A 27,822-nucleotide genomic window follows, 5' to 3' on the forward strand; every position below is an offset into this window, starting at 1 on the left:
GGCGCGGGGCGGCGGCGAGGCCCACGGAGGGGGAGCGGCCTGGGCCCGGGGATGGAGGTGAGGCTTCCTTCCCCCCGGCGGGGAGATGTTGGTGTGGCCGGAGGTATCGGCCAGGAGGTGAGGGGGTGAGGTCCCAAGACTGACTTGGAGAGATCGGGAAGGTGGCGATTGTATTAACTGAGCTGGTCCTTGCTCTTTGTCGTTCCCAGGTGGATCTGGGACCTGACTGGTTGAATCTTGTGCGTCTGACTGCTCCTCCACTGTGACATCTTCCTGCCTGCTGGGCAGTGAACAGTGAGTTTGTGTTCGTACCTTATCCACTGGGTCCTTTCATCAGTTTTAGCATTCTCATCTTCGTGGTCCTATTCCTCCTTGATCCTGACTCACTCAATCTCTGCGTAACCCCCTCTGGTGCTGTGATCACCCTCCATCTGTGGCCTCTTTAGCATCATTGCATTCCTTCCCATTTCAGACTGGAGGCTTCTGCCCAGTGATGTTGCTGGTTCCTCTGTTCTCTGTCATACATATGAGTTATTTTGTGAGAATGTACATGATATCGTTGGTAAGCTTGCAGGTGACACCACAATTGTGTTACAGTGTACAGGGAAAAGGGTTATTTATGTTTACAACAGGATTTAGATCAATTTGGAAAGTGGACAAGGAAATGACAGGTGGAATTTAACTCAGACAAGTGCAAATTGATGGATGTTTGGTAGTGATATCAGGGCAGATTTACAGTGAATGGATGGGTCTTGCAGAAGTGTTGCTGAGTAGGTTGCCCTTGGGATACCAGTACGCAGTTGCCTGAAAGTGGCAACGCAGGTAGAGAGAGTGAAGAAGACCAATGGCATTCTTGCCTTCATCAGCTGAGGCTTTGAGTACAATGCGCTCGGTCCGCATTGACCAAACTGATCTCCCGGTGGCCGAGCATTTAAACCCCCCCTCCCATTCCCAGTCTGACCTTTCTGTCATGGGCCTCCTCCAGTGCCATAGTGAGGCCCACCGGAAATTGGAGGAACAGCACCTCATATTTCGCCTGGGCAGATTGCAGCCCAGTGGTATGAACATCGACTTCTCCAACTTTAGATAGTTCCTCTGTCCCTCTCTTCCCCTCCTCCTTCCCAGATCTCCCTCTATCTGCCTGTCTCCACCTATATCCTTCCTTTGTCCCGCCCCCCTGACATCAGTCTGAAGAAGGGTCTCGACCCGAAACGTCACCCATTCCTTCTCTCCCGAGATGCTGCCTGACCTGCTGAGTTACTCCAGCATTTTGTGAATAAATACAAGAGATGTACATCAGTTGTCCAAACTGTTGATTAGAAAGTATTGCCTGCAGTTCTGGTTGACACACCACATGAAAGATTAGCTTAAGCCAGATAGGTCACAGAAATTATTGCAAGAGCGTTACCTCGATTCGGTGGGCCTGCAGGTGAGATTGGGTAGCTGCTATGTCAGGAGCAAGGAGTCTGAGAGATGACATGTTAGGGGTGCATGACATTCTGAGTGGCATAGATGGGGGATAGCTAGAATCTGTTACCCATGGTAGGAGTGCTTAACTGGAGAGCATAGGTTTAAGGTGAGAGGGAACATAATTTAAAGTGATTTGAGGAGTAAGCGCTTCACACAGGGTCATTGATATCTGTAATGAGTTGCGAGAGGAGGTGGTGGGACACAAACAGAAACAAGATTGAAAACATACCTGGGCAGGTACTTGAATAAGCAGAGCACAAAGGGATATGGAATAATGCATGCAGGTGTGATTAATATAGGGCATGATGATGGTGGTGTGGGGGGGGTGGGGGGGGGTGGTGGAGAGAATATACTCAGTGGCCCGAGGGCATGATTCTACACGGTACAACTGTGTGACTGGCACTCCACCACTGCCTGCACTGGCTTTGGCTGCCTGTCCTCAGCTCTGAGCTTGCCTCACTGAACCAATTGTTCTTTGAGATGTTACTTGGACCTTGGAGATGTTACGTCTATTAAAGAAAACTTTAAAACACACCACAGATAGGACAAGCCCATCAAGACTTTATTTTGGTGTGTCAAATGCAATGGCCATGTGATACAAAGATTCATATTATCCTTACATATAGAACCATGACAGATTTCACAGACTCTTCAGCATTCCCCTGATATCAGATTGCTCTGATAACAGCTGCAAATCATGCACCTCCAACAAACACATCTCCGCTTGGATATTCTTCAACCTCTCCCCATGGCAGCTCAACAAATGTCTTGTTACTCTTCTGACCTCATTTTACTTATGTTATTTTTACGATTGCCATTTGGCCTTTTCCAACTCCCACTGTGATCAAGCTGTCAGCCATCTCTGCCAGTGTTACCCACGGTGTTTCACCAATTTACACGCAGATGGTGTACACATGGATTTCAGCAAAACATTCAACAAGCTACCACATGGTAGTTTGCTCTGGAAGGTTAGATCATATGGGATCCAAGGAGAGATAGCTGAATGGATAGAAAATTGGCTTCATGGAAGGAAGCAGAGGGTGATGGTGGAAGGCTGCTTCTTGGACTGGAGGCCTGTGACCAGTGGTGTGCCTCGGCTTGGTGCTGCGTCCATTACTGTTTGTCACCTATATCAATGATTTGGATGAGAATATACGTGGCAAGATTAGCAAGTTTGCAGATTGTACAAAACTGGGTGCTATTGCAGATAGTGAAGATGGTTGTCAAAAACTGCAGGAGTGTTTTGATCGGTTGATCAAGTGGGCTGAGAAATGATTGATGGAATTTAAATAAAACAGATATGTGAGGTGTTGCATTTTGGAAAGTCGAACATGTTACGACAAACACAATGAAAGGCAGGTCTCTGGGAAGTGTTGTCGAACAGAGGGATCTAGGAGTGTAGGTTCATAGTTTCTAAAAAGTGGCATCACAGGTAGGTAGGGTAGTCAAAAAGGCGTTGACAGTCAGTCAGTATTGAGTACATTGTCTCTTCTTTCTCTTATCCCTGACTCAATATGAAGAAGGGTCTCGACCCAAAAATGGTCACCAATTCCTTTTCTCCAGAAATGCTGCCTGATCCGCTGACTTACTCCAGTTTTTTGTGTCTACCTGTTGAGCATGTTGCAGTTTTACAATACATCGGTTATGCCACATTTAGAGTATTGTGTTCAGTTCTGGGCACTTTGTTACAGGAAAGATGTTGTCATTGGAAAGGGTACAGAGAAGGTTTACAGAAGTCAGAATGAAGAGGAGAAGAATTACAGAAGTCCTGGTGCTAGGACTCAAGGGTCCGAACTATAGGCAGAGGTTCATGCTGGGACTCTATTCCCTGGAGCACAGGAGGATGAGGGGTGATCTTCTAGAGGTGTATAGAATCTTAAGATGAATTGTTTGGATAGACACAAAGAATCTCTTGCCCAGAACAGGGAGATCGAGAACCAGTGGACATAGCTTTAAGGTGAAGGGGGAAGGATGTAATAGGGGTCTGCGGAGTAATTTTTTCTCACAAAGGGTGGTGGGTGTATGGAGCAAACTGCCAGAGGAGATAGTTGAAACAGGGATTATTGCAATGTTTTGGAAACTATCGGAGAAGTGGATGCATAGGACAGGTTTGGTGGGATATAGGCAAAACGCAGGCAGGTAGGACTCATGTAGATGGGACATGTTGGTTGATGTGGGGAAGTTGGGCTGAAGGGCCTGTTTCCAATGTAATCACATTTTTCCAACATGGCCGGCAATGGTAGAGTCGCTGCCTTGCAGTGCCAGAGACCTGGCTTTGATCCTGACTACGGGTGCTGTCTTTACGGAGTTTGTACGTTCATCCCATGACCTACACTGGGTTTCCTCCGGGGAAAACATTGTTTCCCTCTTCAAATACCTAGAGTGATCTGACCCCCACAACCCTGTGGTGTAGTAAACTCCAGACATTCCCTTAACCTACAGAGTAGTGCAGGGGGTGTTCATGTATTTCAGTACAACAAAGGAATCTGTGGCCCGACAGAGTAGTGCTGGGTTGTTGGATTCTGTGACCTTTCATTATGGAGCCTTATGGCAAATGCTCGGTGCTTGTCAAACAGTGTTGTGCTTTCCAGGCCTGTGCCTACAAGTGCATTGTCATTTCCTGTCAGATCACTATCAGTGTCATAGACTAATAAAATCACTAATCAGCCGGAGGCTTCAATGACTCTTCTGTGCTTGTTTTCCATGACACAGTTCCCTGATACCTCAAAAACTATTATTTCTCTTTTCAAGTACCTGATGTCGTCTGGTCCCCACAACTCAATGGGATAGAAAACTCCAAAGATTCACCTCCCCTGCACCATCCTGAGGTTGTCCCAGACTGAACATAGAACAGCAGAGGAACCTTCTGCCCACAATGTCTGTGGCAAACATGATGCCCTGCACATCTTTTTTATCATGTCCCTCTTACTTTAAAGCTATCTGACGTTTCCTCCGTAGAAAACGGATCTGACTATACCCCATCTCCTCAGAATTTTATAAAGTTCTGTCAAGTCGCCCCTCAGTGTCCGATGCCCCAGAGAAAACTATCAGAGTTGACGTCTTTGAGGACTGTGGTTGGTTTCTACTTGTCCATCTCCCTGTACAGTATGGAGCTGTACAGGGCAGTCTCAGTCAGTCCACAGCTGCTTTGTTCAGGTCTGAGTCTCTCCAGAGTTGGGGATGGCTGGTGCAAAGCTCTCTGTGCACACTGGGCTGAGTGCGGTCTGTACTGGGCTGTGACTTCACAATGTAGTGCAGGGGTGTTCATGTCTTTCTGCACAACACAGGTGTCGGTGCTGGATATCTGTGGCTCCACACAGCAATGCTGGGCTCTGTGTCCTTGCATCACGGTGCCTTATTGCTTCAGCTCTGTGCCTGTCAAACAGTGATGTGTATTTTACAAGCTTGTGCCCTTAGAGTACATGGAGTGTATTATTGTCTCCTGCCAGTTCACTCTAGGTGTCATAAACTCATTAAATCATACAGCATTGAGCTTGGTTCAACTTGCCCATGCTGTCTAAGATACCCATCTACACTACACTTCATCTTGCACTAAAAATTACACCCTTTATCCTGTATCTGTACACTGTGATGGCTTGATTGTAATCATGTCTACTCTTTTTATCGACTGGATAGCGTGCAACAAAAAGCTTTTCACTGCTACATGTGACCACAATAAAGTAAACTAAACTAGTTTCATCTGCCTGCGTTTAGCCCATGTCCCTCAACACCTTTCCAATGGATGTACGTGTCCAAATGCCTTTTAAATATTGTTATAGTACCTGCCATAACTACCTCCACTCGAAGCTCGTACTATATACCCACCACCCGCTGTGTGGAAAATGTTGCCCCTCTGGTTCTGATTACTTCTTTCCACTCTCAGCTTAAACCTATGTACCCTGCTTCTTGATTCCCCTACTCTGGGGAATGTGCATTTGCCCTGTCCATTCCCCTCATGATCTTAAACATTTCTATAAGATCATCCCTCAGTTTCCTGTGCTCTGTGGAATAAAGATCCTAGCCTGCCTAATCTTTCCCAATAGCTCAGGCCCTCGTGTCCTGGAAACATGCTCATAAATCCTCTGGGCACTCTTTCCAGCTTAATAACATTCTTCCTATTACAGGATAACCAAAAATGAACACAATTCCTCAAATGTGTCCTTGCCAATGTTCTGCACAACTCATCACAGGCCTCCAGTCCCATTAAACATCCTCTATGCAGTCAGCTTGCTCCCTGTGGATCCCAAGCAATCCAGCTTCCACAGCAGCCCCACCATGCAGAGTGTGAGTCATACAGTGAGTGCCAATTATCTGTCATTATGTAGAAAGCAAGTGTGTCCCACTGGTACACACTAAGTACAGTCTGTACAGGGATTTCAGCCCCTGAAGTGCCTCCCCAGTTTTGGTTGTTCACAGTTCTATAAGATTTGAGTTATAAGCAGGAGTAGGATGGGCTGGGATTTTTCTCACTGTGGTTTAGGAGGTTGAGGGGTGACCTGAAAGAGGTAAACAAAATCACAAGGGGGGTAGATTAGCTAAATGCTCACAGTCTTTATCCTGGGGTAGGGGAGACTAAAACTAGAGGACATTGCTCACCAATAGTGCACTGACCCGTTGGAATTATCCACCGTCAGTGTGGAGGCTCTGTCAATAGATGAAGTGAATCGAGGCTGGATGAGATTTTGAGCAACGAGGAGGATGTGAAAAGAATTCAGCGGTGGGGAGATATAGACAGGATGACAGAGTGATCAATGGAATATCTTTTGGAACAATGCAATGATCCACTTTGATGGACAAGGCTGGCTGTTTATTATAAACTGGGAGAGATCGGATACCTTGGATGCGGGATCTGGGTGTCCTTGTACACCGATCATTGAGAGGCAGCATGGAGGTGCAGCAAGTGAACAGGAAGGTGGATGGTACATTGGCATTTGCAGGAGGGTTTGATGGAGGAGCAGCCTTACCTCACTGCAGGATTGTGGGGAATTGTGGATGGACGTCTGCGCATTGCGGGAATCGAGGGAGACGGGGACGGTGCAGAAATATGGTGCTGAGGTACAAGATCAGCCGTGGTCTTGGTGAATGACGGGGCCGGCTTGAATCCTGTTCTTGATCGTTTCCTCAGAGCAACGTCCTCCGCCAATGGGGAATTCTACAATGAAACAGGAGGACAATAGACAATAGGTGCAGGAGGAAGCCATTCGGCCCTTCGAGCCAGCACCACCATTCAATGTGATCATGGCTGATCATTCACAATCAGTACCCCTTTCCTGCCTTCTCCCCATACCCCCTGGTCTCTTTAAGAGCTCTATCTAGCTCTCTCCTGATTTACAACTCTCTGACTGAAAAAGTTTTTCTTCTTCACCATTTCTAAATGGCCTACCCCTCATTCTTAAACTGTGGCCCCAAGTTCTGGACTCCCCCAACATTGGGAACGTTTCTTGCCTCTAACATGTCCAATCCCTTAATAATCATATGTTTCAATAAGATCCCCTCTCATCCTTCTAAATTCCAGTGTTTACAAGCCTAGTCGCTCCAGTCTTTCAACATACGACAGTCTCGCCATTCTGGGAATTAACTTACGCTGCATGCCCTCAATAGCAAGAATACCCTTCCTCAAATTTGGAGACCAAAACTGCACACAGTACTCCAGGTGCGGTCTCACTAGGGCCCTGTACAACTGCAGAAGGATCTCTTTGCTCATATACTCAACTCCCCTTGTTATGAAGGCCAACATTCCATTGGCTTTCTTCACTGCCTGCTGTACCTGCATGCTTCCTTTCAGTGACTGATGCACTAGGACACCCAGATCTCGTTGTACGTCTCCTTTTGCTAATTTGACACCATTCAGATAATAATCTCCATTCCTATTCAAAGTGGATAACCTCACATTTATCCACATTAAACTGCATCTGCCATTCATCTGCCCACTCACACAACCTGTCCAAGTCACCCTGCAACCTCATAGCATCTTCCTCACAGCTCACACTGCCACCCAGCTTTGTATCATCTGCAAATTTGCTAATGTTACCTTTAATAGGAGAATTAGGAATAAATACAGAAGGTCAGGCAGCATCTCCGGGGAGAGAAGGAGTTTCAGATCCAGGTCTCATCTCTGTTTCTCTCTCCAAAGACAGAGGATTCCAGCTGGATCTGTCATTATCTCAGATTTTCCTGCAGATGCAGGGTTTTTTATTTTCTTCTTTAAATTGGAGCCTGAAGTTAGGGACTGAACAATAGACAATAGAAAATAGGTGCAGGAGTAGGCCATTCGGCCCTTCGAGCCAGTACCACCATTCAATGTGATCATGGCTGATTATTCACAATCAGTACCCACGGAAGTGGAATGTCTGCACCAGTTGGGGTTTAGAAGAATGAGAGGTGATCTCAACGGCTTCTCTAGTTGTTTGCAGACTGATTTGGAGAGATGGAGATGGTCCTTGCTGTCTGCCGTTCCCATGAGGATCTGGGACCTCACTGGTGGAGTTTTGTGGACCTGACTGACCCTCCACTGTGGACATCGGGGTCTTCTCTTGCTGCCTGCAGGGCAGTGAACATTGACTGTTAATGCCTTGCTGCTCCGGCTTCCTACCTCAGTTTTAACATTCTCATCTTTGTGTTCACCCATGCAGAACTCACTGACTTCATACACTTCACTTCCAATTTCCATCCTGCCCTTAAATATACCTGGACTATCTCTGACATCTCCCTCCCGTTTCTGGACCTCACCATCTCCATCACAGGAGACAGACTAGTGACGGACATTTACTACAAGCCCACCGACTCGCACAACTATCTGGACTACACTTCTTCCCACCCGGTCCCCAATTCCTCCGTCTACGCCGCATCTGCGCCCGGGATGAAGTGTTTCAGACTAGGGCTTCCGAGATGTCCTCGTTCTTCAGGAAACGGGGCTTCCCCTCCTCCATTATAGATGAGGCTCTCACTAGGGTCTCTTCTACATCCCGCAGCTCCGCTCTTGCTCCCCCTCCCCCCACTCGCAACAAGGACAGGATCCCCCTCGTTCTCACCTTCCACCCCACCAGCCAGCGGATCCAACATATCATCCACCAACATTTCCGTCACCTACAACGGGACCCCACCACTGGCCATATCTTCCCATCCCCTCCCCTCTCTGCGTTCCGCAGAGACCGTTCCCTCCGTAACTCCCCCTCCCATTCCCAGTCTGACCTCCCTGTCATGGGCCTCCTCCAGTGCCATAGTGAGGCCCGCCGGAAATTGGAGGAGCAGCACCTCATATTTCGCCTGGGCAGTTTGCAGCCCGGTGGTATGAACGTCGACTTCTCCAACTTCAGATAGCTCCTCTGTCCCTCCCTTCCCCTCCTCCTTCCCAGATCTCCCTCTATCTTCCTGTCTCCACCTATATCCTTCCTTTGTCCCACCCCCGACATCAGTCTGAAGAAGGGTCTGGACCCGAAACGTCACCCATTCCTACTCTCCCGAGATGCTGCCTGACCTGATGAGTTACTCCAGCATTTTGTGAATAAATCGATTTGTACCAGCATCTGCAGTTATTTTCTTATACAGTGTAGTCCATCTATTGCAGAGGTCTGGACCCTTTCAGTGCATTGCCAGGCGTTGTGATGGTCTGTGACTTTGCAGTGCAGTGTCGGCTGTTGTGAAGGTTTGTGCCCTTCCAGTACAGTACTTGCCATTGTAAAGGTTTGTGCCCTCAGAGCACAGTGCTGTTGATGTTTCTAGGTCGGTTACAATGAATTAATTGAAAGATACCGCATGGAAACGGGCGCTCTGTCCCACCACACACAGCTAATATTAATCTTCCCAATATTTCTCTATTGCAACACCTTCTCATCCACTCCTTGCACACAATTTAAGGGACAATTTACAGAGGCCAATGACAACCAACAAACGAGCACGTTTTTGTGACGAGAGAAGAAGCCGGGGCACCCGGAGGAAACCCACGCCGTCACAGAGGGAACATACCAACTTGACACAGACAGCAGCTGAGGGCGGGATCTATCTTGTGTCACTGGCACCACTGTGCTGCCCATCCCTTGCAGGCCATCAGTATTGTGTTGTGTTCAATCTCTGCCTTTGTATTTAAGAGCTGGGTGCTGTACTGGTCTGTGCCTCACTGGCCGGTGTTGTGCTCTGGCAGCTCAGTGTGCTTGGAATACAGTGTTTGTGCATAGTGAATCCTTGTTGCACAAACTAACCACAAATCCCTGCACAACTGTAATACTTACCTATTTCCAAACTTTAACCCTCTTGCAGTAAATGCCAATGTGCCATTTCCCTCCCTCACCACTTGCTGCACCTGCCCTGTGTAATGAGTACACAAGAATACCTTGTTCCCTCTACTTTGCCCTCAGCCAAGGTGCAACCTTATACTCTGCCCTCTCCTCCAGCTGATTAATATAGACAGTTAATAATTGAGGCCCCAGTCCTACACAAATGGGTTTGCTAATGTTAAATTAAGTTATAATATGACAGCCACTTGTTATAACATGTGACATGTACTGCCACTTTCAGGTTATATCTGCCCCATGAACTCATGGACTCTCGGTTCATCGACTCTCCCTGAGGCCCGACCATTTACTTGGTACGTCTCACCCTATTACACCTTCCAAATTGCATCACATCAGAGGTGTCAGGATTAAATTCCATCTGCTATTCCTCTGTCTGACATTCCATCTGATCTAATGTATTTATTCACAAAATGCTAGAGTAACTCAGCAAGTCAGGCAGCATCTCGGGAGAGAAGGAATGGATGACATTTCGGGTCGAGACCCTTCTTCAGACTGATGTCAGGGGGGTGGGACAAAGGAAAGATTTAGGTGGAGACAGGAAGATAGAGGGAGATCTGGGAAGGAGGAGGGGAAGAGAGGGACAGAGGAACTATCTAAAGTTGGAGAAGTCGATGTTCTGCCCAGGCGAAATATGAGGTGCTGTTCCTCCAATTTCCGGAGGGCCTCACTATGGCACTGGAGAAGGCCCATGACAGAAAGGTCAGACTGGGAATGGGAGGGGGAGTTGAAGTGCTCGGCCACCGGGATGTTCTGCATGGGTACTCACTGACTTCATACACTTCACTTCCAATTTCCATCCTGCCCTTAAATATACCTGGACTATCTCCGACATCTCCCTCCCGTTTCTGGACCTCACCATCTCTATCACAGGAGACAGACTAGTGACGGACATTTACTATACACCCACTGACTCGCACAGCTATCTTGACTACACTTCTTCCCACCCGGTCCCCTGCAAAAAGTCTATCCCCTACTCCCAATTATTCCGTCTACGCCGCATCTGCACCCGGGATGAGGTGTTTCAATAGACAATAGGTGCAGGAGTAGGCCATTCAGCCCTTCGAGCCAGCACCGCCATTCAATGCGATCATGGCTGATCACTCTCAATCAGTACCCCGTTCCTGCCTTCTCCCCATACCCCCTCACTCCGCTATCCTTAAGACCTCTATCCAGCTCTCCCTTGAAAGCATCCAACGAACTGGCCTCCACTGCCTTCTGAGGCAGAGAATTCCACACCTCTGAGGCAGAGAATTCCACACCTCTGAGGCAGAGAATTGCACACCTCTGAGGCAGAGAATTCCAACCTCTGAGGCAGTCAGCGATCTCCTCATTCTTCAGGAAACGGGGCTTCCCCTCTTCCATTATAGATGAGGCACTCACCAGGGTCTCTTCTACATACAATACAATATATCTTTATTGTCATTGTACCCAGGGGTACAACGAGATTGGGAATGCGCCTCCCGCAGCTCCGCTCTTGCTCCCCCTCCCCCCACTCGCAACAAGGACAGAATCCCCTCGTTCTCACCTTCCACCCCACCAGCCAGCGGATCCAACAAATCATCCGCCAACATTTCCGTCACCTACAACTGGACCCCACCACTGGCCATATCTTCCCATCCCCTCCCCTCTCTGCGTTCCGCAGAGATCGTACACTCCGCAACTCCCTGGTCCACTCGTCCCTTCCTACCCAAACCACCCCATCCCCGGGCACTTTCCCCTGCAACCACACGAGATGCAACACCTGTCCCTTTACCTCCCCCCTCAACTCCATCCAAGGACCCAACAGTCTTTCCAGGTGAGACAAAGGTTCACCTGCACCTCCTCCAATCTCATCTATTGCATCTGCTGCTCGAGATGTCAACTTATTTACATCGGCGAAACCAAGCGCAGGCACGGCGATCGCTTCACTCAACACCTGCGCTCGGTCCGCATTGACCAAACTGATCTCCCGGTGGCCGAGCACTTGAACTCCCCCTCCCATTCCCAGTCTGACCTTTCTGTCATGGGCCTCCTCCAGTGCCATAGTGAGGCCCACCGGAAATTGGAGGAACAGCACCTCATATTTCGCCTGGGCAGCTTGCAGCCCAGTGGTATGAACATCGACTTCTCCAACTTTAGATAGTTCCTCTCTCCCTCTCTTCCCCTCCTCCTTCCCAGATCTCCCTCTATCTTCCTGTCTCCACCTATAATCCTTCCTTTGTCCCGCCCCCCTGACATCAGTCTGAAGAAGGGTCTCGACCCGAAACGTCACCCGTTCCTTCTCTCCCGAGATGCTGCCTGACCTGCTGAGTTACTCCAGCATTTTGTGAATAAATACCTTTGATTTGTACCAGCATCTGCAGTTATTTTCTTATACTTATTCCATCTGATCAATATTCTGTTGTTGCCTCTGATAATCCACCACACACTCTACAAAACCACACATTGTTATATAATCCGTAAACATACAAATTACATCTCCCACATTCCCCTCCAAGTCTTTGCATCATAAATATCAAGGGTCCCAACACCAGTCCCTGTTAGCTGTCTCTCTGCCTAGTGCATGATGGGACATTTCATTCCCTTGGTCAATTACCTAGGCTGGGCCTGTGGGTGAGTGGCCTCACTCTGTATCACTCAGTCTCTGATCTCTTCTGTCACCATCTCTCTATCTGACCCCAGGTTCAGCCTTCGGTCTTTGTGCCCAAGTCTCTGACTGGGACAGATGAAACCCGTATTAAATCCAGAACACATGTGCATTTATTGGAACAGAATTCAGCCCATCAAGTCAACTCTGCATGACTGAATCATGACTGATCTCTCAACCCCATTCTCAACCTCTTAACCCCATTGTCCTTCCTTTACCCCAAAACCCTTGACACCCAAACAAATCAAGAATTTGTCAATCTCCGCCTTAAAAATATTCATTGACTTGACCTCCAGTCGTCTGTGGCAATGAATTCTAGATTCACTCTCCTCTGACAAAATAAATTCTTTCTCATTCCCTTTCTTAAAGTACGTCCTTTGATTCTGAGGCTATGACCACTTGTCCAAGACCAGTGGAAACATCCCCTCCACGTTCACTCTATCCAGGTCTTTCACTAGACTGTAAGTTTCAATGAGGTCCCCCCCCCACCATCCTTCTAAACTCACATGGTCGATATCCCTCCAAACCTGTCCTATCCATGTACCTGTCTAATTGTTTCTTAAACATTGGGATAGTCCCTGCCTCAACTACCTCATCTGGCAGCTTGTTCCATCCATCCACCACCCTTTGTGCGAAAAGGTTACCCCTCAGATTTCTATTAAATCTTTCTCCTTCACCTTGAACATACGACCTCCATGAGAATTGTATGTGTGGTGACGGCTGTCCTTTTGTGGAACTGAGACCGTAACTGTGAATCCGGCAGTTTGTCGAGTCCCACAGGAACTGGCCTGTGGGAAAAGCCCATCTGCCGTCCTTCCCCAGCCTGGCCCCTGCGTGACTGCCTCGCAACCTCCATTGTTCCAAGGAGAGAAGCGATGATTAGCAGCAGCAGCAGCAGCAATTAGCAGCAATTAGCAGCAATTAGCAGCAATTAGCAGCAGCAGCAGCAGCAGCAGCAGCAGCAGCAGCAGCAGCAGCAGCAGCAGCAGCAGCAGCAGCAGCAAGCAGCAAGCAAGCAGCAAGCAGCACCTAGCTGTGTTGCTTGGGAAGTAGTGTGTGGGGATTGTGTGGGGATAGTAAGGAGTAAGACCTGTGTGATCTCCCGGACTAGTTTCGATCGCCTAGCTTGGGGTCGGAGAGGAATTTCCCGGATTTTTTCCCAAATTGGCCTGGGTTTTTTATCCGGTTTTTCGCCTCTCCCAGGAGATCACTCAGTTCTTTTGGGTGGGCGGTTGGAGCGGTTGGAGTAGCGGCCGGGCGGTAGGTTTAGTAACCGAGCGCGGGGCTTTGTTTGGAGAGTATGACTGCCAGGGCAGTTTTTTGTTCTGGGTGTCAGATGTGGGGAATCTGGGAGTCTGATAGTCTTCCAGACATCCACATCTGCGCCAGGTGTGACGAGATGGGGCTCCTAAGGGACCGTATTAGGAACCTGGAGCGGCAGATTGATGACCTCCGTCTGATCAGGGAGAGTGAGGAGGTTATAGATAGGAGTTACAGGGAGGTAGACAAGTGGGTCACTGTTAGGGGGGGCAAGGAACAGAGGCAGGGACTAGGGAGTACCCCGGTGGCTGTACCCCTTGGAAATAAGTACTCCTGTTTAAGTACTGTTGGGGGGGACAGCCTACCTGGGGGCAACGACGGTGCCCGGGCCTCTGGCAAGGAGTCCGGCCCTGTTGATCAGAAGGGTAGGGAAAGGAAGATGAGAGCAGTAGTAATAGGGGACTCTATAGTGAGGGGGTCAGATAGGCGTTTCTGTGGACGCAGTCGGGAGACCCGGATGGTGGTTTGCCTCCCTGGTGCCGGTGTCCGGGATGTGTCTGAGCGTGTCCAGGATATCCTGAAAGGGGAGGGAGAGGAGCCAGAGGTCGTGGTACATATAGGTACCAACAATATAGGTAGGATAAGGGAAGAGGTCCTGAAAGGAGAATTCAGGGGGCTAGGAAGAGAGTTAAAAAAAAGGACTTCCAAAGTAATAATCTCAGGCTTACTGCCTGTGCCACGCGATAGTGAGAATAGGAATGGAGTGAGGTGGAGGATAAATACGTGGCTGAGGAACTGGTGCAGGGAGCAGGGTTTCAAGTTTCTGGATCATTGGGACCTCTTCTGGGGGAAGTATGACCTGTACAAAAAGGACGGGTTGCATCTGAACCCGAGGGGAACCAATATCCTGGCGGGGAGATTTGCTAAAATAACTGCGGAGACTTTAAACTAGTACGGTTGGGGGGAGGGACTCAAACACAGATAGCTAATAGGCAGTGTGTGAGGCAGGAGGCAGAAAAGGGAAACACTCAGACCCAATATGTAGGAGAGAAAGAAGGGAAAATAAATAAACTGAGAATAAGAAATGATGGGTCCCTTAAATGTGTATATTTTAATGCTAGGAGCATTGTAAGAAAGGTGGATGAGCTTAGAGTCTGGATTGACATCTGGAAGTATGATGTTGTGGCGATCAGTGAAACATGGTTGCAGGAGGGTTGCGATTGGCAATTAAATATTCCAGGATTTCATTGTTTCAGATGTGATAGAATCGGAGGGGCAAGAGGTGGGGGTGTTGCATTGCTTGTCAGGGAGGATATCACAGCAGTGCTTTGGCAGGACAGACTAGAAGGCTCGATTAAGGAGGCTGTTTGGGTGGAACTCAGAAATGAGAAAGGTTTAGCAACACTTATAGGGGTGTATTATAGACCGCCAAATAGGGAACGAGAATTGGAAGAGCAAATATGTAAGGAGATAGCAGATATTAGTAGTAAGCACAGAGTGGTGATTGTGGGTGATTTCAATTTTCCGTATATAGACTGGGAATCACATTCTGTTAAAGGGCTGGATGGTTTGGAGTTTGTAAAATGTGTGCAGGATAGTTTTTTGCAGCAATACGTAGAGGTGCCTACCAGAGAAGGGGCAGTGTTGGACCTCCTGTTAGGAAATGAGATGGGTCAGGTGACGGAGGTATGTGTTGAGGAGCACTTTGGGTCTAGTGATCATAATGCCATTAGTTTCAATATCATTATGGAGAAGGTCAAATCTGGACCAAGGGTTGAGATTTTGGATTGGAGAAAGGCTAATTTTGAGGAGATGAGAAAGGATTTAAAAGGAGTGAAATGGAAATTGTTGTTTTATGAAAAGGATATAATAGAGAAATGGAGGATATTTAAAGGTGAAATTTTGAGAGTACAGAGTCTTTATGTCCCTGTTCGGTGGAAAGGAAAGAATAATAATTTGAAAGAGCCATGGTTTTCCAGGGAAATTGGACACTTGGTTCGGAAAAAGAGGGAGATATACAATAAATATAAGCGGCAGGGAGTAAATGAGGTTCTTGAGGAATATAAAGAATGTAAAAGGAATCTTAAAAAGGAAATTAGAAAAGCGAAAAAAAGATATGAGGCTGCTTTGGCAAGTAATGTAAAAGTAAACCCCAAGGGGTTCTACAGATATGTCAATAGCAAAAGGATAGTGAGGGATAAAATTGGTCCATTAGAGAGTCAGAGTGGACAGCTATGTGCTGAGCCGGAAGAAATGGGGGAGATATTAAACAATTTCTTTTCTTCGGTATTTACCGAGGAGAAGGATATTGAATTATGTGAGGTAAGCGAAACAAGTAGAGTAGTGATGGAAATTAGGAGGATTAAAGAAGAGGAGGTACGGACACTTTTGAAGAATATAAAAGTGGATAAGTCTCCAGGTCCTGATAGGATATTCCCTAGGACATTGAGGGAAGTTAATGCAGAAATAGCAGGGGCTATGACGGAAATATTTCAAATGTCATTAGAAACAGGGATGGTGCCGGAAGATTGGCGCATTGCGCATGTTGTGCCTTTGTTTAAAAAAGGTTCTAAAAGTAAACCTAGCAATTATAGACCTATTAGTTTGACGTCTGTGGTGGGAAAATTAATGGAAAAGATACTTAGGGACAATATATATAATTATTTGGATAATCAAGGCCTGATTAGAAACAGTCAACATGGATTTGTGCCTGGAAGGTCATGTTTGACTAATCTTCTTGAATTTTTTGAAGAGGTTACCAGGGAAATTGATAAGGGCAAGGCTGTGGATGTTGTCTATATGGACTTCAGTAAGGCATTTGACAAGGTTCCACATGGAAGGTTGATTAAGAAGGTTAAATCGTTGGGTATTAATAGTGAGGTTGCAAGATGGATTCAACAATGGCTGAATGGGAGATACCAGAGGGTAACGGTTGACAATTGTATGTCAGGTTGGAGGCCAGTGTCTAGTGGAGTGCCCCAAGGATCTGTGTTGGGTCCACTGTTGTTTGTCATTTACATTAATGATCTGGATGATGGTGTGGCAAATTGGATTAGTAAATATGCAGATGATACTAAGATAGGTGGAGTAGTTGATAGTGAGGTAGATTTTCAAAGTCTACAGAGAGACTTGGGCCTTTTGGAAGGGTGGGCTGAAAGATGGCAGATGGAGTTTAATGCTGATAAGTGTGAGGTGCTGCATTTTGGTAGGACAAATCAAAATAGGACGTACAGGGTAAATGGTAGGGAATTGAGGAATGCAGTGGAACAGAGGGATCTGGGAATAACTGTGCATTGTTCCCTGAAGGTGGAATCTCATGTGGATTGGGTGGTGAAGAAGGCGTTTGGTATGCTTGCCTTTATAAATCAGAGCATCGAGTATAGAAGTTGGGATGTAATGTTGAAATTGTACAGGGCATTGCTGAGGCCAAATCTGGAGTATGGTGTGCAGTTCTGGTCGCCAAATTATAGGAAGGATGTCGACAAAATGGAGAGGGTACAGAGGAGATTTACTAGAATGTTGCCTGGGTTTCAGCACTTAGGCTACAGAGAGAGGTTGAACAGGTTGGGTCTTTATTCTTTGGAGCGTAGAAGGTTGAGGGGGGACTTGATAGAGGTTTTTAAAATTTTGAGAGGGACGGACAGAGTTGACGTGGGTAGGCTTTTCCCTTTGAGAGTGGGGAAGATTCCAACAAGGGGACATAGCTTCAGAATTGAGGGACAAAGGTTTAGGGGTAACATGAGGGGGAACTTCTTTACTCAGAGGGTTGTGGCTGTATGGAATGGGCTTCCGGTGGAAGTGGTGGAGGCTGGCTCGATTTTATTATTTAAGAGTAAATTGGATAGGTATATGGATAGGAGGGGATTGGAGGGTTATGGTCTGAGTGCAGGTAGATGAGACTAGGTCAGGGAGAATGGTCGGCGTGGACTGGTAGGGCCGGACAGGCCTGTTTCCATGCTGTAGTTGTTATATGTTATATGTTATATGATTCTCAGCAGCGGCTCCGCCCAACTCCATCTCCCCCGCCCTGTCAATTTCACCAGCCACGGGGCAGTGGGCGCGCTCTGTGATTGGTGGCAGCGAGGCGCTGTGATTGGTCGCTTCAGTGGTCCAATCAAACAGTTGACTCAAACTCACCAATGACAGTGCTCGCCTTCCCCATTACCTCATTAGCATAGGGGCAGCCTATTTAATCCGCGCTCAGAGTTTGTTCCAGACATTCGTGTGTCTGAGGCCGAGAGACAAAATGCCTGACCCACCGAAAGCGGCCAAGAAGGGCGCCAAGAAAGCCGTGTCCAAACCTGCAGGCAAGGCGGGCAAGAAACGCAGGAAGTCCAGGAAGGAGAGTTACTCCATCTACATCTATAAAGTGATGAAACAGGTTCACCCCGACACCGGCATCTCCTCCAAGGCCATGGGCATCATGAACTCGTTCGTCAACGATATTTTCGAGCGCATCGCGGGCGAGGCTTCCCGCCTGGCTCATTATAACAAGCGGGCGACCATCAGCTCCCGGGAGATCCAGACCGCCGTGCGCCTGCTGCTGCCCGGGGAGCTGGCCAAGCACGCCGTGTCGGAAGGGACAAAGGCGGTGACCAAGTACACCAGTTCCAAGTAAAGATCCTCCGTGCTGACAAACCGAAAACCCAAAGGCTCTTTTAAGAGCCACCCACACTCTCATTGAAAGAGTTGTAGTACTATTTCGGCATCGAATTGCTACAAAATTGTTTGGGGGCTTTTGTTTAAACAGCTACAATGTATTTAGTTATGTTTATGTCAATCAAACTGCGGCCATATAGTTTTAAGAATAAGGGGTAGGACATGAGGAAAAACCTTTTCGTCCAGAGTTGTGAATGGAATTATCTGCCACAGAAAATAGTGGAGGCCAATTCACTGGAGGCTTTCAAGAGAGTTAGATTTAGTTCTTGGGGCTGAGGGAATCAAGGGATATGGGGGGAAAGCCGGAACAGGAAACTGGTTTTGGATGATCAGATCACATTGAATGTCGATGCAGGCTTGAAGGGCAGAATGGCCTACTCCTTTCTATGTTTCAAGTTTCTAAAATCCCCTTTTTACTGAGAACAAGACAGATTCATTCCTCACAGAATAACTTTTGACGCCGTAGTCTCACGTTCGTCCGCAGTTTGTGAGCAGTGACCGACCATAACAATACTGTTTACACGGAAACCCGCCAGCTGTTATGTTCATTGAAATGCATTTGTTCGGATCGTTTACTAGTTAATGTAAATGCGACATTAAATTCGCAGTATTAATGTCGGAGAATTAATTCACACTCCGTTTCTAGTGTAAATGGATCGGGAACAAGTGACGGGCGAAATGATGAATCCGAGATTATAATATTTGTTTTTGGTGATTTTTATTGAAAAAATGTTGGCGGACTTTTCAAACTTCAGCTCATTTTGGGGACTGACCGTTGGTTTCGGCGCTTCTCTTGTTGCCGCCTGTTCATTGGTGCACGAAGCCACTCATGAATGGACTGCTCCCCTCACCAATTAGATTAGGCGCTTCGCCATTCATACTGGACGTACTAGGGAGATTTCCTTATTTCTGGTTTAAAAAAAAGTCTGATGAGAAAAGATTAAGCGAAAAGGGTTTGGGTTTGAGACGGAGCTCATCGTCAGCAGATGGAGTAGTTATGCTGCGGGATTTAGACCAAGACGGCCAGACGAAGACTCGTCTGTGGTAGATACACAGAACGGTTGTTGTGAAGCGGTACTCGGCTCTCCCACAGACACTGTGGGTGGCTCTGAAAAGAGCCTTTGGATCGTTACATTAATGTTTCGCCAAATTACTTGGTCTTGGAGGCCGCGCTGGTTTTCTTGGGCAACAACACTGCCTGGATAATGGGCATCACCCCGCCCTGAGCGATGGTCACCCTTCCCAGCAGCTTGTTGAGCTCCTCGTCTTTGCGGACGGCCAGCTGTAGGTGTCTGGGGATGATGCGGGTCTTCTTGTTGTCCCGGACAGCGTTACCGGCCAGCTCCAGGATTTCAGCCGTCAGATACCGTCAGCACCCACCCGCCAGGCATAGTTACCCTTTCTCAGAAGCCTGTGAACACGGCCCACCGGGAACTGCAGCCCGGCCCGGGACGAGCGAGATTTGAGCTTGGTCCGAGCTTTACCACCTGTTTTCCCTCGCCCAGACATTTCCGACTAATTGCTGTACACAGAATGAGGAAATCGTCCCGCACTCGCCCTTCTAATAGCATCTTGGGAATGCGTTAGGCGTTTACGATTCGTGATGCGGCGCTGATTTCTTATTGGTGGTGTGTAGCAGTCCAATTAGAAAGTTGGTTCATTCTCCAATGATCTGCCGGCAACAAGACGACCGCGGAAAATAACCGACAGTCGCCAAAATGACTTGAAATTTGAAAAGTCCCCCAAAGAGAAACATATTTTAAAATCGGCCAAAGGAAAATCCATTTCAATCTGTGTGTGATCATGGATTTCCCGTATCGTTCGATTCCGACCCACATGTAAAACACACTGCGACAATTCCACCACAAGAGATGTTGTCGAATTAATTACAGTATCTTCCATCTTTTTCCACTGCTAATCTATCGGAACAAACCCGATAGAAAGAATATGTTCGAGGCCGATCTTTGTGTGAAGGCATCGGACTGTGGGAGGGTCGAAACTGTTGCATTAAAGCTGTGTCGTAATATTAGTACAACTCTGGGATTGGGAGACCCTTAAAAGATCCCCAAATTCACTGGGAAAATCGTAGTTTCCCAATATTGACTGGGGAAATCATAGTGTGAAAGGTTTCGATGGGGTGTAATTTCTCAAAGGTTTTCAGGAGATATGTAGATATGTTTCCAGCAATATGTAGAGGGGCTCACACGTGAGAGGGCAACACTTGATGTAGTCTTGGGAAATTGGGAAGGGCAAGTGAATGAAGTGTTCGTGGAGGAGCCTTTTGGGACCAGTGACCACAATTTGATCAGATTTACGATAGTTATGGACAGAAAGGGCTCACAAGTATAAATGCTAAATTGTGGCAAGGCCAACTTTGAGGGTATGAGAGAAGGTCTCACTCAAGTTGTTTGGAGGGGAAAGTGGGATGTTTTTAAAAGTGTGGCCAGGTTCAGCTTAAAATCCATCATCAAGTTTGCTGATGACACTGTGGTGGTGGGCCGGAGTGCCCAACAACGATGAGAAGGCCTACCGGGAGGAGGTGGCTGATCTGGCACTCTGGTGTCAGGACAATAGCCTCCTCTTGAATGTCACAAAAACTAAGGACTTTAGAAGGGCTCAACATCCAAGGACGTACACACCACTGGAAATAAATGGGTCTACTGTGGATAGGGTGAGCAGTTTTTAATACTTGGGAGTCCACATCAAAGAGGATCTGACATGGGCAACGCACATTGCCGCACTGGTGGGTAAGGCAATGCAGCGCCTTTACCACCTTAGACAGCTGAGGAAATTCAGAGTGTCTCTGAGGATCCTTCATTGCTTCTACTCTGGGGCTGTAGAGAGCATCCTGTCCGGCAACATTACAGTCTGGTTTGGGAACAGATCTGCCCAGGACAGGATGGCCCTGCAGAGAGTAGTTCGTTCGACAGAACGCACCATAGGAACTACACTCGCCCCCCTGCAGGACCTATACATCAGGAGGTGTAGATAGAGAGCAAGGAAGATTATGAGGGACCCCTGCCACCCCAGCAATGGACTGTTCCAGATGCTACGGTCAGGCAAACGCCTCCGCTTTCACGCTGTGAAAACGGAGAGGATGAGACGAAGTTTCTTCCCACAGGCCATCAGGACTGTTAACTTTTATAACTCCAGGGACTAAATTTTGTCTTCTCTGTATTAACTGTATTAACTTTATTTATATGCTGTAACTGTAATTCTTTTTTGTGCACAATCCGCAGGCATTGCCACTTTCATTTCACTGCACATCGTGTATGTGCATGTGACAAATAAACTTGACTTGACTTGACAGAGCTCAGGATGTGCACCTCCCCGTTAGAGTGAAGGGCAAGGCAGGTGAAGGGCAAGGCCAGGCTTGCCATAGAGGGAGTACAGAGAAGGTTCACCAGATTGATTCCTGGGATGGCAGGACTTTCATATGAAGAAAGACTGGATAGAATCGGCTTGTACTCGCTGGAATTTAGACGATTGAGGGGGGATCTTATAGAAACTTGCAAAATTCTTAAGGGGTTGGGCAGGCTAGATGCAGGAAGATTGTTCCCGATGTTGGGGAAGTCCAGAACAAGGGGTAGCATGAAAGACAATCCCAAGAGATTTTATAAATACATGTAGGAAAAAGGGTAACTAGAGAGAGTGGGATCACTCAGGAATCTAAGTGGTCAACTCTGCATGGAGCCACAGGCAAGGTCCTCAATGAGTATTTTTACTCTGTTTTTACCGAGGAGAAAGACAGGAGGACGGAGGAACTTGGGGCAATCAATAGAAGTGTCTTGAGAGCAGTCAATATTATGGTAGAAGTGGTGCAGAAGGTAATATTAAGTATGATGGTAGACAAATCTCCCGAGCATATCCAAGAGCATCGTGGGAAATTAGAGGGGAAATTACGGGAACCCTGGTGGAAATCTACGAGTTGTCATTAAATACAGGAGAGGTGCCGGAAGACTGGAGGGTGTTAAATGTTGAGGCTCTATTCAAGAAAGGCTGCAGGGAAAATTCAGGGAACAATAGGCTTGTGAGCTAAACATCTGTAGATGGAAACTTACTGGAGAGTAATCTGAGGGATAGGATATACATTTTGATGGATGGGCTGATGAGGGATGGTCAGCATGGTTTTGTAGGTGGAAGGTCATGTCTCACGAATCTGATTTTGAAGAAGTGACCAAAAAGGTTGGTGAGGGCAGAGGTAGATGTATATATGGACCTCAGCAAAGCATTCAACAAGGTTCCACATTGTATGCTGCTCTGGAAGGATAGATTGCAAGGGACCCAAGGACAGATAGCTGAATGGATAGAAAAGTGGCCTCATGGAAGGAAGCGGAGGATGAAGGTTGCCACTTGGACTGGAGGCCGGCGACCAGTGGTGTGCCTCAGGGTTTGGTGCTGGGCCCATTACTATTTGTCATCTATAATCAATGATTTGGATGAGAACATATATGGCAAGATTAGAAAGTTTGCAGATATAAAAGTGGGTGGTATTGCAGATAGTGAAGATGGTTGCGAGAAAATCGCAGCACAATCTTGAACATTTGGCTAAGTGGGCTGAGGAATGATTAATGGAATTTAATGCAGAGAATTTCTCTGCATTTAATACAGAGAAAAGTGAGATGTTATATTCAGGAAGAATAACATAGGCAGGACCTACTGGGTGAATAGTAGGGCTCTGGAGAGTGTTATACAGCATAGGTATCAGGGGGTGCAGGTGCATAGTTCCTTGAAGTTTGAGTCACAAGGTGGTTGAAAGGGCATATGGCACACTGGCATTCATCAGTCAGAGTATTGAGTATTGATGTTGGGAGATTATGTTGCAGTTGTATAAGACGTTGATGAGGCTGCATTTGGAGTATTGTTTTCAGTTCTGGGCACCATGTTATAGGAAAGATGGTGTCAAGCTTGAAAGGGAGCAGAGCAGATTTACGAGGATGTTGCCAGGAGTCTGAGGGTCAGAGCTATAGGGAAAGGTTGAGTATGCTGGGATTATTCCTTGGAGCACAGGAGGATGATCTTATAGAGGTGCATAAAATCATGTGAGTAATAGTTCAGGTAGATGCACAGTCTCTTAACCAGAATAGATGAATTAAGGGCCAGAGGAGATAGGTTTAAGGTGAAGGGGAAAACATTTAGTAGGAACCTGAGGGGTACCTTTTTCGCAAATAGGGTGTTGGATGTATGGAACAAGCTGCCAGAAGAGGTGAAGACATTTTTTCTCATCACTTCTTAAAAGAACATCCTTTAATTATGAGGCTATGACTAGACTCTCCCACTAGTAGAAACATCCTCTCCACATCCACTCTATCCGAGCCTTCCTCTATTCTGTATGTTTCAATGAGGTCCCCCCTCATTTTTCTAAACTCCAGCGAGTACAGGCCCAGTGCCGACAAACGCTGATCATAGGTTAATATATTTATTCCTGGGATCATTCTTGTAAACCTCCACTGGACCGTCTCCAGAGCCAGCACATCCTTCCTCAGATATAGTGAACAAAATTGCTCACCATATTCCAAATGCGGCCTTACTAGCGCCTGATAGAGTCTCAGCATTGAATCCCTATTTTTGTATACAAGCCCTCTTGAAATAAATACAAGCATTGAGTTTGCTTTCTTTAGTAACGATTCGATTTGCAGATTAACTTTTGGGAGTGCTGGTGCAGGATTCCCAAAGTCCCTTTGCACCTCCAATTTCTAGATTTTCACCCCATTTAGAAAATAGTCTACACCTATATTCCAGCTACCAAAATGCACGACTCCGCGTTTTGCTACATTATATTCCATCTGCCACTTCGCTGCCCACTCTCCCAACCTGTCCAAGTCCTTCAGCAGAGCCCCTACTTTCTAGGGTTGCCAACTTACTCCCAAATACGGGACAATGTGACGTCACTGCCCCGCGCCCCACGTGACCTCACCCAACCAGCGGGCACGTGCTCCCGCTCTGGGCCGGGAGGCTGGTTGCTTCGCAACCTCTGTCAGGCGGCACCCGGGCCTCCGAACCTAGACTGTCCAGAGCTAAAATGTCAGAAGCCTAGAGTGTCGGCACCTAAAGCGTTGGGGACCACAGCGCCCCCGGGCCCAAAGGAGTTCACAATTGAACACAGTTCAGAGAGATTCTTTGGATTATTACTGTCCCTTATTGTCATTTCAGGCCGGGGGGTTGGGTATGGATTCAACTGCTTGTCCTGCCCCAGCTGGGCAAGGGGGGGCAGCAACTGGGAGACTGCTGCATGCCCAGCAGGCAGCTTCCATGGCCTGGCACTGAAATGTGGCACTGCCAAGTTCCAAATACCTGTCAATTTTAAGGCAAACTGATTTTTTTTGCACAGAAACAAAACACTTTAGATTAAGTGAGACATCCCAAGCGTAGCTAGCAACAGCCGTGATGAGTAATTACCAAGCGTTGTGGGCCCCTCTTGATGACAGGAGCTCAGCGCTTTCAGAGAATCGCAACGCAGCCGCGATTCAAATACGGGATTGCTGGAGTCAACAATGTCAAGGCTTTGTACATGGTGTGATACCTCCTTCCCCCTTCACTGTGTAGCAATCCCTCTCAGCCTGGGCGGTCGCCACTGGTGGAGCGGGAGCACGTGGCCGCTGGCTGGGTGAGGTCACGGAGCGTGGGTCGGTGATGGCACCCTTTGTCCCTTATTTGGGAGATGAGGACAAACTAATATAGCCCAAAATACAGGATGTCCCGGCTAATACGGGACAGTTGTCCTCATCTCCCAAATAAGGGACAAAGGGTGCCATCGCTACTCTACCTGCCCTTCCACCTATTTTCATATCATGCACAAACTTGGCCACAAAGTCTTCAATTCCCTCGTCCAAATCATTAATATACAACGTGAAGGGTAGCGGCCCCAGTACCAATCCCTGCGGAACTCCACTAGTCACTGGCAGCCAACCAGAAAATGCCCCCTTTATTGCCACTCTTTGTCTTCTGCCATCCAGTCAAACTGCTATCCATGCAAGTATCTGCCCTTTGATACCTTGGGCTCTCATCTTCCTTAGCTTTTACAGTCTGTTTTTTATATTCCCCGCAATTTTTCTTTCATGAGTTGACTTCATGGAAGAAAAGGAGTGATGGAGTGACGTTGTATTTAGGATAAGGCTTGTTACTGGTGGTGTGCCTCAGGAATCAGTGCTGGACCGATATCTCTTTGTACTTTATTTAAATGCTTTTATGTACAATGCATGAAGAGTTAGTTTGCCGATTGCACTAAACAGGGTGGTATCATAGTGTAAAATAGTTATCAAAAATTACAGCAGTGTCTTGATCAGCTGGATAAGTGGGCTGATGATTGCTTAATGGACTTTATTGCAGAGAAGTGTGAGGTTTTGCAGTTTGAGAAGTCATACCAAGACAGGACCTTCACAGTGAATAGCAGGGGCATGGTTAGTGTTGGAGAGCAGAGTTCTCAGAATACAGGTACATAGTACCCTGAAAGTGGCATCAAAGACAGACAGGGTGATCAAGAAGGGGTTTGGTAGTTTAGTTTAGTTTAGAGATAGAGCACGGAAACAGGCCCTTCAGCCCACCGAGTCCATACCAACGAGCGCTCCCGGTACATTCACGCTATCCAACACACACGAGGGACAATTTTATGTTCATAACCTGCACACCTGTTCGTCTTTGGAGAGTAGGAAGAAACCAAAGATTTTGGAAAAAAACCCAGTTTTGAGAGGGACGGACAGAGTTGACGTGGGTAGGCTTTTCCCTTTGAGAGTGGGGAAGATTCCAACAAGGGGACATAGCTTCAGAATTGAGGGACAAAGGTTTAGGGGTAACATGAGGGGGAACTTCTTTACTCAGAGGGTTGTGGCTGTATGGAATGGGCTTCCGGTGGGAGTGGTGGAGGCTGGCTCGATTTTATTATTTAAGAGTAAATTGGATAGGTATATGGATAGGAGGGGATTGGAGGGTTATGGTCTGAGTGCAGGTAGATGAGACTAGGTCAGGGAGAATGGTCGGCGTGGACTGGTAGGGCCGGACAGGCCTGTTTCCATGCTGTAGTTGTTATATGTGTTATATGTTATATGTCACAGGGAGAACGTACCAAGCACTGTAAAGACAACACCCATGGGTAGGACCAAACCCGGATCTCTGGCGCTGCAAGGAAGGCAGCAACTCTTCCACTGCGCCACCATGCCATGGTACATTGGCCTTCGTCAGTCAGGGTATAGAAGTTGGGATTTTATTGTACAGTACTTCGCCGAGCTTGCATATTGCGTTCAGTGTTGGACAGCCTGTTATAGGATGGATGTCTTTAAGCTTGAAGTGCAGAAAAGATTCATAAGTGTATTGCCAGGTCTTGAGGGACTGAGCTGCAGTGAGGGTGTAAGATTTGAGAAGTTTTCCCTCATTCTGCAAACAACAAAACCAAAGAGCTGCAGTTTGGACATTTTATAGGGACTGGGGCTCAATTTTTTTACAAGGGATGTCACAATCCGTGGGTCCCAAGATGGCCACGGGACCTCGTGACCAGCCACAAAAGCAAAAAACCCCACAGCCCAGTCTCTAGGTTTCTGCAAAGCCACGGCCAGAACAATGGATGGATATTGGCCGTGTAGAAACCCACGAAACCAGGTCGAAGTCCAGACACTGGGGCGCTGACATCAGCATGCTTCACAATGCCCCATGCCGACCTACACAGTTAATCCCGTTAAGGGGGCACAATAGCCCATAGAAACCTACCTGGCAGGTGATGGGAAACTAGTTAAACCCATCACCTCTCAACGAGAAACAAATTAACAGACCGTCTAGCCATCACCGGTACCCCCGGACATAACGCAGAACAAAGAGAAATCTCGAAACCTATCTTTGAAACATAGAGATCCCGAGATCTGGCGGGAGATAGGACGGGTCAGGATTAGTATAACTGGCCACAATTATTGGGTTTGAGAGGGAAAGCAAGAAGGGGACGGCAGTCAGAAGGAAGAAGAAGAAGTCTCACGGCAGAAGTCAGAGGACGCAACGAACGGCAGGAAACTCACGGGACAAGCACGGGCACGCAAGAAACGGAAAACATCGGAGGAAGCAGCATGAACAGCCAGTAACCCCAGTAATAGCCCCATGGTGAGCATGTACCCCGATCCTGCACATCCTGGACATAGTTTAGTGTAGAGGGGAGGGTGGTTTTTATTAACGTGGGTGTAAGTGTATATGTGTTGGCCAATTTTACGATGTGTCGTACGTTCCCCATCTTACAGTCAAGTATATGTCTTATAGAACATTGCGTTTAAGATTCAGAGACAAAGTATTCATGTAATTGTGCATATGTCTAATAGAACTGTGTCAAAGTATTCGTGTAATTATGTATATGTCTTATAGAACTGTGTCAAAGCATTCATGTACCATAGTCCCAAGCGCTCAATAAAAGCCTTTTTCCGTTTAAACACTGGTCTTCAAATCTGGTCTGGTTGAATTTTTCTGCACTATCAACGCTCCTGCATCTAAGTCCAGTGTCTAGAACCGTAGGGGGTGAGTGGGTCGAACCACTCACGGGGAACC

General features: G+C 47.3%; 1 protein-coding gene, 1 long non-coding RNA gene and 1 pseudogene across 2 annotated transcripts; 2 read left to right on the plus strand and 1 right to left on the minus strand.

Annotated features, from left to right (window-relative positions):
• On the plus strand, positions 1 to 27,649 carry LOC144609492 (uncharacterized). The gene is made up of 3 exons (XR_013549335.1): positions 1 to 117; positions 210 to 294; positions 26,358 to 27,649. It is a non-coding gene; the product is annotated as an uncharacterized LOC144609492 (long non-coding RNA).
• On the plus strand, positions 17,894 to 18,265 carry LOC144609473 (histone H2B 1/2-like). The gene has a single exon (XM_078427956.1). It carries the CDS (start codon positions 17,894 to 17,896, stop codon positions 18,263 to 18,265), a length of 372 nt encoding a protein of 123 aa, XP_078284082.1.
• LOC144609679 (histone H2A-like) lies at positions 19,457 to 19,824 on the minus strand (annotated as a pseudogene).
• Positions 27,650 to 27,822: the final 173 nt, after the last annotated feature.

Source organism: Rhinoraja longicauda, chromosome 34 (assembly GCF_053455715.1).
Source record: "Rhinoraja longicauda isolate Sanriku21f chromosome 34, sRhiLon1.1, whole genome shotgun sequence".
Classification (NCBI taxonomy): domain Eukaryota; kingdom Metazoa; phylum Chordata; class Chondrichthyes; order Rajiformes; family Arhynchobatidae; genus Rhinoraja; species Rhinoraja longicauda.

What these genes read in the sequence shown, in the direction of transcription:
- LOC144609473 (XM_078427956.1), top strand. Translation starts at nt 17,894, where the DNA reads ATGCCTGACCCACCGAAAGCGGCCAAGAAGGGCGCCAAGAAAGCCGTG.